Below are 17,785 nucleotides of genomic sequence, written 5' to 3' on the forward strand. Positions count from 1 at the left end.
AATGCGAAGCTTAATACCATGCTACCACAGGACTTAGAGAACACCAGTATTACTTTCTGACACCAGCATCAATGAAACTTCAAAAACTTTGATATCCAATTGGTTGAGTCAATAATGTTATTTCATAACAGTGTATAACATAACATATTCATATTCAACACTTTAAAAGCTTCAGCATTACAATTTCCATTACAGTGGTTTTGTGTTGGCTATGATTACAGTTTATGTAGTTGAACTAGTGAGGGAGTATAGCTTTACGCCAAAGTCAGCAATATTCCAGCCTCATTACAGCAGCATGAAGGTGAGGCGAGGGGAGATTTGGTTAAACTCGCGTTCAAAATTATTGCACTTATATAGCGGTGCGTACTTGTGCGCTTGTACTAGTCTGGACTAATGCCGATTTTAGTCCAAGGTCTAGTGGTAGAACATGTGCCCAGAGTGGAAGGTTGGGGGTTCGATCCCAAGCTGCGTCATAGCAAGAGACGTTACAAGATTGTACTTGTTGTTACCCTGTCTGGTGCTCGGCATTAAGGAGCTAAACAAGGACTGGTTGGCTCCGAGTCAGTATACTTTGTCTGAGTGGGGTATTCATGCTACACTATGGCATGGTATCTCAATGGGCTAAAAGCACAAAACGACATTCTACATCCATGTTGGACAGCACTGTATTGATATGCTCAATGTTGAAGTTGTTTATTCTCTGTTGAAAGAATATCATATAACAACAATCTTACCCCTATTAATCATGAATGCTACAAACTGTTTCTTATCCTATTAGCACTGGATAACTGTTGCCTAGCTACTGTCCCTGTGGGTATGATACCAAAGTGAAAGGTGTGAACAACACGCCTCTCACAACAACAGGAATATACATCTCACTCTCAGGACTAAAGGAAACACCACAAGAAGTGTCAGAAGCAAGGATATTTTGTCTTGACATTCGCAGAAGATGTCCAATAATTTTAGGGTCTCTCATTGAAGGTAAGAAATGTTGTACCAGTCTGTTCAAAGGGGATCTCCACAGCATAGTCTTGTAGTTGTTTAACAGGGATCTCCACAGCATAGTATTGTAGTTGTTTAACGGAGGATCTCCACAGCATAGTCTTGTAGTTGTTTAACGGAGGATTTCCACAGCATAGTATTGTAGTTGTTTAACGGAGGATCTCCACAGCATAGTCTTGTAGTTGTTTAACGGAGGATCTCCACAGCATAGTATTGTAGTTGTTTAACGGAGGATTTCCACAGCATAGTCTTGTAGTTGTTTAACGGAGGATCTCCACAGCATAGTATTGTAGTTGTTTAACGGAGGATCTCCACAGCATAGTATTGTAGTTGTTTAACGGAGGATCTCCACAGCATAGTCTTGTAGTTGTTTAACGGAGGATCTCCACAGCATAGTATTGTAGTTGTTTAACGGAGGATCTCCACAGCATAGTCTTGTAGTTGTTTAACGGAGGATCTCCACAGCATAGTATTGTAGTTGTTTAACGGAGGATCTCCACAGCATAGTCTTGTAGTTGTTTAACGGAGGATCTCCACAGCATAGTATTGTAGTTGTTTAACGGAGGATCTCCACAGCATAGTCTTGTAGTTGTTTAACGGAGGATCTCCACAGCATAGTCTTGTAGTTGTTTAACGGAGGATCTCCACAGCATAGTATTGTAGTTGTTTAACGGAGGATCTCCACAGCATAGTATTGTAGTTGTTTAACGGAGGATCTCCACAGCATAGTATTGTAGTTGTTTAACGGAGGATCTCCACAGAATAATCTAGCAGCCATTTCAAGTCCGGGCCCAGACACTACAATTAGGGCCACGTGTGAAACCGAGAAACTGGCCGAGAAACTGTAGCAAAGGCTTATCTAGGATTGAGTACTAAGTGCCCTTTGCCAGGCAAATTCGATATTATTTTTGTAACATTGTTCAAAATTGTGATTCTTATTTTCCTAAATTCAGACGTATTCTAACATTGTACTTTAACATTGCATCCAATGCCTTTATGTAAAACTAAGTATAAAACCTCTTCCTCTTTATTGGTCCTGTTACAGGTCAAATTCATGTTCACAAAGCCATCGCACTAGTCATAACTCTACCAGCATGAATTGAGAACTTCTTCATTCCAATTTGTAATTATACTAACATTCTTTGTTGCAGACCTGGGGCTGAACGTCTGTCTCAAGGCAGGTCTAGGTAATCCTAACCTTTTGATGTCTTTACATCATAGAAATTCAAGTTTAAAGACAAACAAATTGTTTGTAAACACATAAACCAAATTTGCTTGCAAAGCATATTGGCCTTGCACTCTTATAGTGAGAGATTGAGGTTGGTTAAGTGTTAAGTATTTTAGCATATGAAGTGAACACACAAGCAAGAATTGGGATCAGAATCAGGACAAATCAGGGATTCCTGGCACAACCAAAGGATGTAACTCTGCACTGCGAATTCCGACACTCTAACCAATTTGCACTGGCCAAGTCTCCTTGAACTAGCACTGGGACAGGGTGAATGTCAAGCATGGACAAAGCTTTTCAGAAAAGAAGTGTTGCATTTTGAGATGTATTGTTCCTCATGACATTTTGTTCAAAACATATGCCCAAATAAGTAAGTTAGCCTAAATTCAATGATCCTCCCCCCTAAAAAAAATTCAATATGAATTTCATGTGTTGTAAATAAGAAATTTTCACAAATTACCCCACATAGATGAGATAGAGTTAAGTTTCATTGCAAATCAGCAGTTTTATCAACAGAGGGCGCTATGCTGAACCAATCAGACAGAGACACAGAGTTGACTGAGCCTGAACTCCAGTTTGCTACATTTACCGTCTGCCTCATGCTACTGGTGCCGATCATAATCCTGGGGACATCTCTCAATGTGGTCGCCACGATCAGCATCATGCAACAGCCCAAAATGAGGAAAACGTACAGCACCATAGTCCATCTCCTCTTCCTTGCTACTGCAGCTTGTGGGTTTGTGTGTCCTCTGGAACTTGTCCAACTAATAGAGAACTACTTCAATGTGGGCTTGATGGGTACGTGTGTCTTGAAGCTGTTTCTGCGCATCCTCCTGCAAGTGGCCACCTTCTCCTGCAGTGTGATCATCGCCTGGCAGAGGATGCAGAAAATCAGAGGCCACACAAAAAGAGCTCATTGTCTGAACCACAAGTATCTCCTCTTCTCCTTCATGTGGCTCATCATCATCCCCTACGCCCTGTACAACCTGGTCCACAGCATGCACCAAGACGTTCCTCAGCTCCTCGTACAGGCCTGTCAGGTGAAGCATGTCATCAGGGGAAACAGTCCTCAGGTTGTCCATCAGCTCCTTCTTCCACTCCTGTTCCTCATTTCACTGACCAGCACAGGCATCATATACAAACAAGGATGCTTGAAGGCTCAGGCTAAACTTAAAAAGGCAACAGCCAACCTGAATAACACACTGACTCCATATACCAGTGTCAACAGTACCAGAAAGTACATGTTCTCACTTTCGCCTGACAGACGAAACAGAGGTTTGGACTTAACCCCGGAACAAAACAGGAAAGATGAACAAAAATCTCCAAAGCAACAAAAATCCACCATGAATGTAAACACAGAGCAGAGGAAAAAATCACAAGTTCGGCATCCTCTGACAGTAGAACTCGAAACACCCACTATTCACAGTAACAGAGTTGGAACTCTTCTTACAGAAAATGACCCAGTACCTTCCCCAGCACCAACTCCTCCTAAAACAGAAAAAGTTGGCTGTTCCCAAAAATCAGCATTTAGAAATACAACAGCTCTGGATCGGCTTCCAGAGGAACCAATATCAACCATACTTGAAATCCCAGATGATCAGTCATGCCTGAAACCGCTGCGTCACACGCGGAGAACTGCAGGCAGCAGTTGGCGAGCTGTCAGAGATGCCTTTGAAAGCAAAAGGATAAAAGGCTTAAGTGAAGGGTCTGATAATAAAGTGAAACGGCTCAAACCAATATTGACCAAATCTGATAGTTCTTGGTCTCTGAAATCCTTCATGGAACCTACTGAGCCACATTCAAAGATGAAGAAAGATGTCAGCTCCAAAAGAAACATTTGCAGGAATTCACAGAAGTGGCAGCTGCAAAGCATGTCAAATGAAGTTGATAACATGACAGACCTTAAACCCATCATTGAGGAGAACACATTCAGGCATCAACCCCTTGGGAATATGGGAGATGACTCCCAAAAGATAGTACACAACACAGGTGGTACTCCGCCAAGCACTGAGAGGCACCCACTGGAACTAAACGTCTCCAATTTTGCAAACATGCAGCTGCATAAGATGGAGTATAAACATCTCCCGGCTGTGAATAAACGAAATGTGTTCAAGTCTCTGAAATCGTCAGGTACAGCTGATGGAAACGCTGACATCCCTGCAGCCTGGGAGTCACAACTACAAATAAATACTAGCATCTTACAATGCGAACAAACCCTAACTGAAAAAGTTGTTCCTGAGAACTTGGTTCAGCCTGATCCAAGAACCACAGATGAAGCCTTTCGTATTGAGCAGGAAAACAATTGTGGGAATGCAATAAATGTAAGTTCCCTCAACATGCTTGCAGGAGATATATGTAAAAGATCTGGGAATAATAACAGTTGTAACATCTCCACTCAAACTGATGAGATCCCCTTTGAGTCAGGTGACACATTCAAAACAGACCAACAGGGCAACTGTCTAAATGCTCCATCCATTAGGATTATTCGTCCAAGCACTGACACTGTGCTCCAAAACTTGCAGCCCCAACTCTGTATGATAGATCTGAGCATGAAGTCCTTAGATGTGGACTCTATCACTGCATCAGCTCAAATGCGAAGCAGTCGGTCTAGCTTGGCCCGATCTGACATATCCAGATTCTCGTCTGCTCACTCCATGGACACTGCCATCTGGACCCAGCAAACAGTGACAACGCTCACCAACCGCTCCCTGCTGCTGGTGTCTTCATTTGCCGTCTGCTTCCTACCTGTCAGTGTAGTACATGTGTTTTCTGCCTACCTGTCAGACAAAGCTCTCATTAACATCTACCCATTAGTGTGTTGTATTGAATATGTGTATTATGCAGTTATTCCAATACTTTATGTGCTCACAAACAAATCTTTGAAGCACTTAACTTGTATGAAAAAGTCATAGTCAGGCGGAAAGGCATTATTTGTTCCACATGGGTTCGTTGACACCATGTTCCTCCATCACCCAGGAATACAAACGACTGCTATGTGGCGTACTGGAGACACGTGTCTATTCACGGTCAGGTAATGAGTTAAGTCTGTGTATAACTCACGGAAGGCATTAAGCCCTACTTTGTGAACCCTACTGCTGCCAAATATTGAGGCAGTTGATGTCGAGTAGGTTACCGCAAGGCAAAGGCACATTGCAGGAAAATATAGCTTGTGTAATCACTGGTCTGAGTACTCGCTGAAACCAGGCAGTGGCATGATTCGTTGGTCAAATATAGCGACTACACTGCAACATGGCCTTAGTAATCACCAGTGATGGAGGAACGTAGTGTCTACAAACCCGTGAAGTATTGACAATGTATCAATTTGAACAGGATATGACAATTCATATTGTGGAAATTGGAAATTTTACATTAAATTGTATATTCATATACTTATCTTATCTCCCAATATGCATTTATCCAAGGTTGGATAGTGGAGCACAGATACCCTAGCTTGTATGAGACTACATCTGTGAGATGGACACTCAGAAGCTGGTGATAAACAATGCTTCAACCACAAGATTGTTACAGTGTTTAGTGTCAAAGAGACAAGAACTTGTGAGTGCGAAAAACACTATAAACGAGTGATAGAAAAACTTTTACAATACTAGGACATAACATCATGATATCGGGTATAACGTGTTATGTGTCTTCACGTAGGACATCGTTTCCAGAACGACTGTGTAGCTTTGAAGTAGGGAGGCTATTCAACCACGTCTTATAACCAATCAGGAAGGGGTCTCAAGTCAATTAGCTCTACAAGATAGACCACCACATATACAGGTGAAGGCTCGAAGAATCGGGGAGCGGAGCCAAACGGAGACTATGGTACGGGAGACTTCCGTTTAGTCCATGTGGATCCGTGGATGCGTTGTAGCATCGCAGAGGTCTTGAGGTAAATGTAGAGCGCGCTAACTGGACATAAGGAGATATCTTCAAGGTTAAAGATCGATGCCAGAGAAGGGATGGTGAGCAGCCGATCTGGTTTTCCCAGAAGTTGATCCTTCGCTATAAAGTCCCAGTGAAGTCCCAGTGAAGTCCCAGTGAAGTCCCAGGTTGACCTCCCTCCCAGTGGCGCTGCCTCTCAAACTGGAATCTGGTGAAGAGCATTGATTCAACGACTAAAGGAAGTGCGTATCTGTGAATGGCTTCATGTGAAGTCATTTAAATACTACTGTAAATGCACTCCGCAGCTCACATGAGGTCAGTCTGCTCAAATTCCAGCATATCCGTCTTGTTTACAAAAAATAGATATCTTGACACGTGATATGTAAATCACCCTTGCGCAGGAACAGGAAATAGACGTGGTCAAGCTCCATACACATAAAAACCTAGCACATAACAATCCAGTGTGAACTGTATGGTATGGGATATGGGACATGGGATGTAGGATGTAGGATGTAGGATGGAACCGGTGCAGTAGCAAGTTGAGCTCCATCTTTATCATGCTTGAATAAATCTTCATACGTCAAATCTCTGCCGATCATACAGGTGAAAGGTCGACAAATTCTCCCACCAAATCTTCCTGTCTGATTGGTGTAGGTTGAATGATACCCCAGAGAGGGCGATAGTACTCTCGTAGAAATATGTGGACTAAGTGTGATGAATGAATGTAAGAAATGTAATCTAAGAGCGGGAGATATGATCTGTACCAAAACTTGAGTATCAGACTGAGCGAACGTGATGATAGAGGCCAGTGCAATGTAGACCATCAAGAATCTTGATATCAATCCTTGGGTTGATGGCAATCTGTCTGACGATTCATACCTGAATAGGGAGTGCACATGCTTTCCGGACTCTGCCTACTGAAGAAAGTGAAGGGAAACATAACATAACTTCTTACTCGCCGGTGAGTGTCCCCAAGAGTCCTGGGGAGGAACTATTCTCATCCTCACATTGTTCATCCCTATTATCTCTATTCGTCCTCCAAGAGATGCTTACACCGTGAGCATCTGGGAGACAACAAGCACTGGTCAGAGCAAAGGGAGAGAGGATATCATAGCGATTCAAACTCTGTGGATGATAAGATCCCAAGATGCTGGCAGGGGTAGACTACTTGGCAGATCCCTCTTAGTATGCATCCACGAGGTGGGGTCGTTGAGTACAATCAGGAGACGGAGTATACGATGGTGATCTGCTGCAGTAGTGTTGATCAAAACTGAGTTTCTGGCATTTGCATTTATAATTACGAAACGCTTCCTCGGGCAAATGGGAACATTGTGGACAAGCAGCGAGCCAGTTTACAATGACAGTGGCAATCACAACCAAGATTGTGTATTGGCTGATGAATAAGTACGTCTGCAAGTCTTACAGCCCGGGGAATAATTCGCCGTAGATGTTGATAAGATGTAAGGTAAACACTTTAAACAAAATCAATTCTCTATTACTCAAAACATGTTGGCAGTGAGAAAGAGAATGATGTGGCAGGTTAGGTCAGGTGATCAGGTTGTGCAAGGTTGCTCTGCACGGGATTACAGTGTATGACCCATTTGTTTACGTGGTGACCATGGTGCTGCTGAAATGTGTTCGGCGGTAATATTTCTTGAAGCTGGAAACTTTGTTCCTGGTCGTTTCCACACCAAGATTGAAAGTAGAAGAGAAATGCATAGTGCGAGATAGGATAAGTTAAAAAATTTAATATGCTTCTCAGATGTACCGTATTCACCGTCTTAAACACTCTGCATCCATACCTGACCAACGCTGTAAGCGCCCCCTACTAAGACTGAAACTTAACAGTCCATATTATCTTGTGTATATTTCAAATTTTGCCCAAAATACAGCAGCATAGATTCATAATTGCCTTGCCTTTGTAATATCGAAAAGTTTTTGTTCAATCAACATTTCAACTAAACTTGTTCCCTACTGTTCTCTAAAAACACATTTTTAAAAATTGTTCCCAGGGCTCTTATTACAGAGAACACGGTTTCATACTTGTTTCATAGACATGCTTTACTCCCAGTGTTGGACTTGAGTCCTCATTGTGACCTACCTGCAGTTTTTGTGGCGTGTTAACGGAACTTTCCATGAACAGTTTTATTGTAACAAACAAATTGCTTAGGTAAACATTGTCATTTTAAAGATATATTTATACATATTGTAACACTGTCACATTATATTGACATTGAATGCCTGTGTATATCAATGTCAATTAATTGAGAAAATCAGTTTTGTACCATTGATTATGATGGACTAATAGATTCTTGTTGTTGTATTGACCTAATGTCATTTCTAAAATATTACCACATCACTGTAGCTAAACTACATACACGTATATGAATTGTTTGATAGGCATTACTTAGGAGTTGACGGATGACAAAGTAGACACAATCTATGGATCTGTAACGAAACGTCGCTTTTCACAGTATTAAAGAAGTTGTTATCCATAAATTGTGTCTACTTTTACATGTTTATGGTATTCCAGTCTTGTTGCCATGGTGAAACATACATACACTTTTATAAGTGTAGGTTCATACTCAATTATCCAGTGTATTAAATCTTGTCACCACATCTGTGTTTTGAGTCAAGTTGAAAATTGAAACCCAGGTGAAACAACCAGCACTTGATCCAACTGTTGTGTGCAGTCTCAAACGAAACCCAAATGTCTTGTGTGTTTGTTTGCTGTTTAACGCCACAATTCAGCAGTATTCCAGTTATATCATCGGGGCCTGCAAACAATTGCGTCTGGACCAGACAATCCAGACAATTCACAGTGTGAACAAGAATCCACATCTTCGGGGGATGACAAGCCTGAACCAAGTCTCTGTGTCAGACCATCCAATCCATTAAGTCACCTCTTATGACTGTCATAGTTGCTGGGGACCTATCAAACCCGGAATCCCCATGGGGGTCTGACTGTCGTACGGTAAGCATGAACAGATAGGGGCTTCCGTGTCATTTCGTACCCGAGTAATTTTGTATCCCAGTAAGTCTCAGTTTCATTACCCTGATTGCTTATATTGTATCATATATATAGTTGTGCTTACATAGTATCATATATATAGTTGTGCTTAAAAAGTATCATATACATATATAGTTGTGCTTATATATATAGTATCATATATATAGTTGTGTTTATATAGTATCATATATATAGTTGTGCTTATATAGTATCATTTACTAGTATATAGTTGTGCTTATATAGTATCATCTATATAGTTGTGCTTATATAGGATCATATACTAGTATATAGTTGTGCTTATATAGTATCATATATATATAGTTGTGCTTATATGGTATCATATATATAGTTTTGCTTATATAGTATCATATATATAGTGCTTATATAGTATCATATACTGGTATATAGTTGTGCTTATATAGTATCATATACTAGTATATAGCTGTGCTTATATAATATCATATATAGTTATGCTTAACAATTTTGCAGATACACTTACATTTCATGAAATTATTAAGATTGGAGCCAAGTTCAGTGATGCTGTACTGCTCGTATGTTTTTTAGTATGTGCACCAGTCGGTATGCTACTACAACTGTGACTATAGTCAACACCTATTGTCATGGTCCTAGCATACATTCCGGTCCTTGCAAAAAGCCTTCTACAACCCGGTTACAAGATGACACAAGGGATACAAAACTACTGGGTCACAAAGCTACCGGGATACAAAATGTTTGTTTGTTGTTTAATGCCGCACTCAGCAATATTCCAGCTATGTGACGGCATTCATTAAATAATCGAGTCTAGGTCAGACAATCCAGTGACTGACATGAGCATCGATCCACGCAACTAGGCCAACGAGCCTGACCACCGATTCCGTTAGCTGCTTCCTACGACAAGCATAGTCTCTTATAACGACAAGCATGGGTTGCTGGAGGCCTATTCTACCCCGAAACTTCGCGGGTCGGATACGAATTGACCTAGTATAGTACTGTTATACTATTGCAGCAAGTAGAAATTAATGTCCCCCTCAGTTGACCTGCTAAGGTCCGGATGTTGCTACCTTCTCACCTGAAGACATGCTCCCTGTGCCGCCTCCGCCAGAATGCTACGTCCCAGGGATGGATGACATCATGGAAGCCCTCAGATGCTGCAAAGTCTTGCAGTTCTTGCATCTCCTCAGCCGCCTTGCCCTTAAAGCTGCCCTTGAATCTGACATAGTGTAAAAGTGACCATTGATAGTTTTGTTCATTTTACCCTGCACTCAGCAATATTGCAGCTGTATAACTTTGGTTTGTAAACAATCAAGTCTAAACCAGACAATCCAGTGATTGACATCATGAGCATCAATTCACACAAATGGGATACTATGACATGCATTAAAGTCAGCGAGCCTGACCACCTGATCTGAGGTTTCTAGGTACCCATCTTGCAGATACCTTGGACATACCAAGATGCTCATGAATAATGGTTACAACAGTTCCAACTGATATTTGGAATTACCTAGAAAGTTCAGACACTATCACTCATCGGTCAGACAAAATTCTTCTTTCTATAGCAGCAATGGTTTCCAGTTGGGTGGCATCTGAAGGCTTGCCTGACCTTGGGTCATTGTCTATGCTGAGAATCCATGATTGTGATCACCCTTAGGTGAATGAAGCCATCACATCTAACTTATTGTTATGTCTGGAACTTGTTATGACACGTGTCAACCTGATGTTATGACTAGTGTCACACCTGCCACAGTTGACACTGTTTGTGTAAACCCAAATGCCCAAGTTGCAAAACTTATTGAACGCCCCTCGTAAGTTGGTTCATACAAGTGTGTTGGGTTTAACGCCGATTTGAACAGTGTTCCAGTTATATCACAGTGAATCAGCTTAATATTGGAGAAAAACCCAAAGTGTTGCAGGTCTTAGATATGTAGCACTTTAGTGAAACCCACAAGCACGGGTATGGTGGTGAAACAAAAGCGGGGTAATCAAAGATTCAAACCGATGATCATAGGTTTCTTGCATGCCCAAGGGATGCAAAACTGAACAGTAAATTAACGGCTAGGCCACCTGTGCCCCCTCTTACAACAAGCATGGCAAACTGGGGACCTAGTGATCTTTGTTGCCTTCAAATCTTAATTTGGTAGTCAGGTTTACTTCTGCAATATCTTTTGTATTTTTTCTCTTTAATAATTGGATCGGGTCTCACGCAAGAAACCAAGAGTCTTGTCAATTTGAACACAGGAATAATATCGTGTATTGATGAATGTTTAATGTTGATACTGTATGAATATCGATACTAAATTAACAATTCACTGCCACAGAATGTTTACATTTGATAAGATGGATTAAAAGAAGGCCGACAATTAAATATAAAGTCTTCATGGGTCAGCCTAGTTCACATTTAGCATGAGGTTGATTAACTGCAGCTCTAGATAGAACTGTTTTTACCTGTACACAAACAGAATAACTAATTTTGTTATCAATCAATAAAGTGATATATTTTAACACATCCCATACATTAGGCAGAACTTACGTTTCAATCATGTTAACCACGTTCTCCACCGACCCGGCCATAGTATTTGCCAGTGTCATCTCTGCGTAAGTCTTGAAGCCGCGCAGCTTGGCATAGTCTCCGCTGTAAACAACACACACCGCAACTGAAGGCTCACTTCTGTCTCCACAACAAATAGTGTATCCCACAACTTCATGACTATGTTTTGATGGATAAAGTATTCGACGTAATAAGCGCCCAGGGTGCTCTTAAAATTAGAAATAGGGGGCTTTTATTAGAATAAAATTAAAAGATCGTAAATTTCATGGTTTATGCTGATTGCCTGAATGATACAAAAGAAAAGTCTGTGCATATTTTACACGACAAACATATTTTTCCAGAATTTAAATTCCCCGTAATTAAGGGTGCATATAACACACAAGTGTGTATCATCTTGTGTACATTGATCAATCGGAAGTGGTGCCAATTGGGATTGTTCACCAGCCAATATATTAGCAAATATCGCCGTGGGCGCTTAGAAGACCGGGGCACTTATTACCTTGAATATGGTAAGTAAATTTCCGGTTAGTAGACACCTTAGGTTCATTCACATAACAAGATTTGACTGTATTTGAAAAGACATCTCATTATTCACTCAAGGTTAATGCTTCATAGACCAAGACTGAGTAATTAAAACGGATAACTGGTTGGACGATAATAAGGACACTATTGCCATTCCTACTCAGTTGACCTTGAGACTTCGGTCAACATGTGAAACATTTTACGATGGATAGAAGATTGATGTTAGTGAATGCTGTTTATCAATGCAGTCAGCAATATAAAAGCAATCTGTAGATAATCAAGTCTTGACCAGACATATAAGAGGTAAATAGCATGAGACATACCAATGGTTAATAGAATGAGCAACAGTCTCTTCAGCAGGGTCGCGATGACATAGTGACACAGAATGTATGTGCTGTATGTCACTGTTCCAGCTTCCCATACAGCTGCCTACTCATGAACCTGTGGCTAGTAATATTTAATATGGGCAAGTCATAATACCTGTCTATTTGTTATCATATTTCCCAGTTGATTTACATAATAGATTTACTGATTACTTTGTGAACATATCTGAAAAGAAATTCTCATTTTCAAAGTCATTGCATGTTTGGTGTTCATCATGACTGGCTCGTGATACTCCTCAACATTGGAAAGGGCTACTTGACTATATCATACTGTTATGTAACTAGAGGGCAGCAGCTGGTGGTCTTGAATAATGTACTTACTTTAACCTTAAATAAAGCTGACCATGCTCAAGTTGCCTGGCAACATGGGATACTACTTGTATGACATCATCGCTAAGCAACCAATCACACATTCAGGTACCACATATCCCTACCAAATGTTGAGTAATATGCTATTGAGGTACTTCTCGTTCCTCTGGAAAAACACATATTTTAGTCACATCCCACACTGACCTGTACATTCGGATTTCCTCCAGCACCTTCTGATTGGAAAGATGTTGTGCTCCATGTGCATTGGAGGCTCGATTATTGAAGGCTTGCCATGCATTCCACCGCTGCTGTCGGTTATCACAGTGTTCAAGAAATGGGTAGTACACTTCAGGGTTGAGAGTCACCTTCCACGGCCCACTAGACGGTCGAGTCCTGCAACAGAACCCATCCACAGCCATCATTTGATGTAGGTCAGGTGAAATGAGGTTTAACGGCACATTCAAGATTATTTCCCTTATGTATGACACGTGTGTGTGTGTGTGTGCTTATACTATTTCGTACTGTGTGTTCGTGTGTGTGTGTGTGTGTCTAGTCTGTGTGTGTGTGGCTGCTTGTACTAGTCCAGACTAATGCTAATTTTATAGTGCTAGCCCAATGAGATACCATGCCTCTGTTTAACATGAATACCCCACTGAGACACAGTGAGGTATGACGATGTCTGGGAACGAACCCCGAACCTTCTGCACTCCGGGCGGACGCTCTACCACTAGACCACGGAGGCGATCTCAGTTGTTGTAACAGCACAAGGACATTACCACTGCGTTACTAAAATACATCTCGTCATCCTCACATAAACCACTGGGGTACATGTTATTGTGTTTAGTTTGTTGTTTAACACCACACTCAGCACTATTCAGGCTAAATGATGACGACCTGTAAATAATGGAATCTGGACCAGACAATCCAGTGACTGATATATTGAGGAATGATCCACACCGTCCAGGTACGTTGACAAGCAATCAACAAAGTCACGGAGCCTGACCAGCCAATCCATAAAGCCCATTACAACCAACATAGGTTGCTGGAGTCCTCTTCTGACCAGAACTACGAACGGACTACACATCATTAAGACCTTTGACAAGGCAGATGATAGGTGACAAAGAACAAAATGAAAATGATGGTATTTGTCTTTACCTTGTAATTTGTAAAGGAAACATTCCCTTGTTAACTGTAGTGCAGGATACAGGAATCACCATAATCATCATAAAAGGATGTAAATATTGTGAAATTATTTTTTGGGAAATTTCCACGGGGAGTAAAAAAATTGTCTTAAGGTGTTGAGTCCAACTTTCAGATATAATGTTTCTTAAAAAGATATATAATAATATAAGATTTATTTTCACATGAATCAAAGTTTTAACATTTTGAAAATGAAAATTGCTGAAAAGGTTGTTCTTATATATTATGAATGCTTCATTCACCTTACCTATCTCTGACTCCTGCCATGACAAGATCAATTATAAAGATAAACATCTTTCTCGGTTGTAGCCAAGTATAAAAGTTTCAAATGCAGAGTGAACAGATGGATAGATGGACAGACAGATGCATGGCGAGACAAATGACAGCTCACATCGTTGATGTCAAGGTGAGTTTAAAATTTCACCTCAGTTCCAGAATTATAAGTCTTTAAATACACAATTTTCATCAAAACAAAATTTAGGCTTGACCAGACAAGCAAGTGAGTGATGGCATGAGCTACAACCTATTCTGCCAGGTTGACTTGACACACAAGCCAGGTCACGCATTGTAACTAACTACCTGGTAGGCATTTAGCTGGCACTCTGGTTCTGGTGGGTATTCAAGTGAATGAGTCAACTATAACAATTACCAATCTTGTGTCTGCATTATTTGAGCTTCCATTCCTCACTATCATGTATCACCAGACACTTTAGCAACTATTCATTTATTATAGGAGGGGTGTCGGTGGTGGGGAGACACTGGCCTGTATCATATTTTGTCATTCATGACACCCGTGAAGGTCAAGGGTAGAATAGGTCTTCAGCAACCCATGCTTGCCTTAAAAGGTGACTATGCTTGTCTTAAGAGGCATGGGGATCGGCTGGTCAGGCTCGCTGAAGCATGTCATCGCATCCCAATTGTGTGGATTGATGTTCATGATGACAATCACTGGATAGTCTGGTCCTGACTTGATTATTTACAGACCGCTTTCATATAACTGGAATTTTGCTGAACGAGGCGTTAAACAACAAACAAACAAACAAATGCCATCCATGAACATTCCAAGTAACCAAGGCAGCACATATTAACTTTACAATGTACAGATTCCACATACTTGTCTTCCGCCATTGTTGTGAGCAAAGACCGTGGCATGCTCTCCACTATTCCAAAGTTGTCAATGCGATGACTGAATAGCCCTGCAGTCAGTTCCACCTTTTTACTGAAAAAAAAGAAAATCCCAATGATTCAGGATTCACAAGCTGAAGTTTGACAACCAAAATTATCTGTAGAAAGTCAGATGGGGCTGTTTGACTGCAAAAGGGTTAAAGAAAATACTGACAAAAACTTTATTAACATTTATCCAGTTGAAGGGTACAAGGTTGAAAGGATCTGATCCCCAGTTGCTATTCTGCACCTGATTTCCCACCTGACTTGATGTAACTGGATATGCTGAGTGCAGCTGAAAGGTAACACAAACACTACTGTTTCCACCAAGCCTTAAAGCTTCACCTAAACCACCATACTTGTGCCTTAGACCATCTTGAGTACTTCATAGGTTTGTATGTACTACTTTCCTACATCACATGTGATCCTTAGGTTTGACTGACTGCCCCTATTGATAACCAACGAATCAAACCATGGCTGGTTCCAGCCGATTTACAGCGATCCACAGTATATGACATGCATTTTTCAATGGAAATTTGTATTGGACAGTATATTTTACCAGTTAAATCCGGTATACACTGGAGAATGGAAAATACTGCATTAAACTTCCATGAATGCCAAATGTCTTCATCTAAATTGGCAACTAAAAAAGAAACACACTTCACTACTCCACTGCACAGCGGTTGTATGCAATCATGGGTGATGAGGTGTGTACACACCCAGGAAGTAACGACACTGACTTCACAATGACACTAATCCCATCTCAAGGCATCTTCCTGGGGCAAGTAAGTTAACTGTCTAAGAAAGTCCAGTTTCCACCCTTGCCGAACTAGGCTGGTATTATGGAGTTACATTTTGGCTGGACTAACGAGTCTATGCATAGTCCAATCAAAATCGCGCACTGAAATCGAAATCCGGTTCGTAACGTGTCATGCACATTTCGGTCGACTGCAGGATTTGCAAAGCATGTGCACCGCTAACTCGTTGTCAACAGATATTTTCTAAATCTTTTCATGCTTTTAATCAAGGTGCTCACGTGATTTGATGCATTTCGCGATGTAAGACTCTTTTTATCACAATATAGATCTTGATTATCAATCAGATCATCTTGACTGGGCGCCACCGCCCTAGTTCGGCAAGGATGGAAACTGGACTTTCAAAGTCAGTTAACTCCCTTGCCTCGGGAAGATGATCTCAAGGTAGCAGGTGCCCTGTGCTGAACCCTGGACTGACCTGAAGACCAGCCTCTCTCTGTTGATGCCCTGTAGGGCTGTGATATACTTCCACTTGTCTTTCCCCTGGATGCCCACCCCACGGGCATGTGACTCATGCAGGTAAAGATCCACCAGGCGGCGCTGCGTCTCTGTCAGGTTCACATCTTGGCCAACTTCCTGCACCAACACAATCGTCATTAAAACATGAAAACAAAACATTTTTAGTTTTAGAAAATAAGTATTTAGCCTCAGAGGTGAGGTGAAATGGGGTTCCAAGACTACTGGGTATTGCACTTATATACCGACGTGCATGCACATGTGTGTATATATGTGTGTGTGCGTGGCTGCTCGCACTAGTCCTGACTGATTGATGCCAGTTATATAGTGCTAGCCCACTGAGATACCATGCCACAGTTTAACATGAATACCCCACTCAGACACAGTATAATGACACCGAGCCAACCAGTCCTTGTTTTATCCCCTTAATACTGGGTGCCAGGGAGGGTAACAAGTACAACGGTACCATATTTAAACGCCTGTTGGTATGACGCGGCTGGGGATCAAAGCCAACCTTCCGCTCTCCAGATGCTCTATCCGCTAGACCACAGGGGGGGGTCATTTAGCTTTGGAACTAACACTAGAGCTCAGAATCACAACATCTACTTTTCTCTTCATTTATTTAAATATTCACAAAGTTTCACCTACCTTCACGGCATAGTACAGGTCTGCATTTTGGTGTCGGTCGTGGTTACAGTAATTAACCTGTCGCGTCACCTGAAGCATTGAAGCATACCTGGGATAGAGATGCAATTTATGCAGGGCGCACTGAAAGATGCTTAGGTGTGCTTTATGGAGTTAAAGTGTGCAAACAAGAATAACAACTTTGTTTCATTATGTAACTTGGTGAATGGCATTTCACCAAGGCTAGATAATAGGCAGTTGTCGATTTGATACTTCACTCCTTCATTTTCAGTGAGATCAACAATACATGTACCCTTATTCATTTCTGAAAATCGTGAAATTAATGCATCTCCAAAAGAATGTGACCGCTGGCCCCTAGCCAAAAATGCGACTCAATATGAATGCGACAATCCCCTCCATTCAAGCATAATGTCCTCTGTCAGGTTTACAGGAGAATCCTCACCTTAATCCAACCTAATATTTATACAATCACACATCAAATAGCACCGCTTATTAGCGCTGAGTAGAGTACTTCCGCTAAAACAATACAGGCGCCCTAACTCGTGTTGGCCTTTGACGCAGTAGCAGAGAGCAAAGACACTGTCTTGCGTGGGTGGCATCTGTCTGGACTTGCAGGAGATC

The 17,785-nt window shown here is 41.3% G+C and overlaps 1 protein-coding gene across 1 annotated transcript in view; it reads right to left on the bottom strand.

Annotated features, from left to right (window-relative positions):
• The window catches only part of LOC124150877 (probable cytosolic oligopeptidase A), a 53,692-nt gene that overhangs the window by 32,509 nt on the left and 3,398 nt on the right, over window positions 1-17,785 (bottom strand). Inside the window, exons 4-9 of the mRNA XM_046523054.2 lie at window positions 17,168-17,236; window positions 16,482-16,639; window positions 15,199-15,303; window positions 13,089-13,277; window positions 11,653-11,754; window positions 10,195-10,335 (exon numbers count right to left, since the gene is read on the bottom strand). Of these exons, the coding sequence (XP_046379010.1) occupies window positions 10,195-10,335; window positions 11,653-11,754; window positions 13,089-13,277; window positions 15,199-15,303; window positions 16,482-16,639; window positions 17,168-17,236 (764 nt within the window). The remainder of the gene's footprint in view (window positions 1-10,194; window positions 10,336-11,652; window positions 11,755-13,088; window positions 13,278-15,198; window positions 15,304-16,481; window positions 16,640-17,167; window positions 17,237-17,785) is intronic.

The sequence above is a fragment of the Haliotis rufescens genome, unplaced genomic scaffold (genome assembly GCF_023055435.1).
Source record: "Haliotis rufescens isolate VD_foot unplaced genomic scaffold, xgHalRufe1.0.p SCAF_11, whole genome shotgun sequence".
In the NCBI taxonomy this organism is placed as follows: domain Eukaryota; kingdom Metazoa; phylum Mollusca; class Gastropoda; order Lepetellida; family Haliotidae; genus Haliotis; species Haliotis rufescens.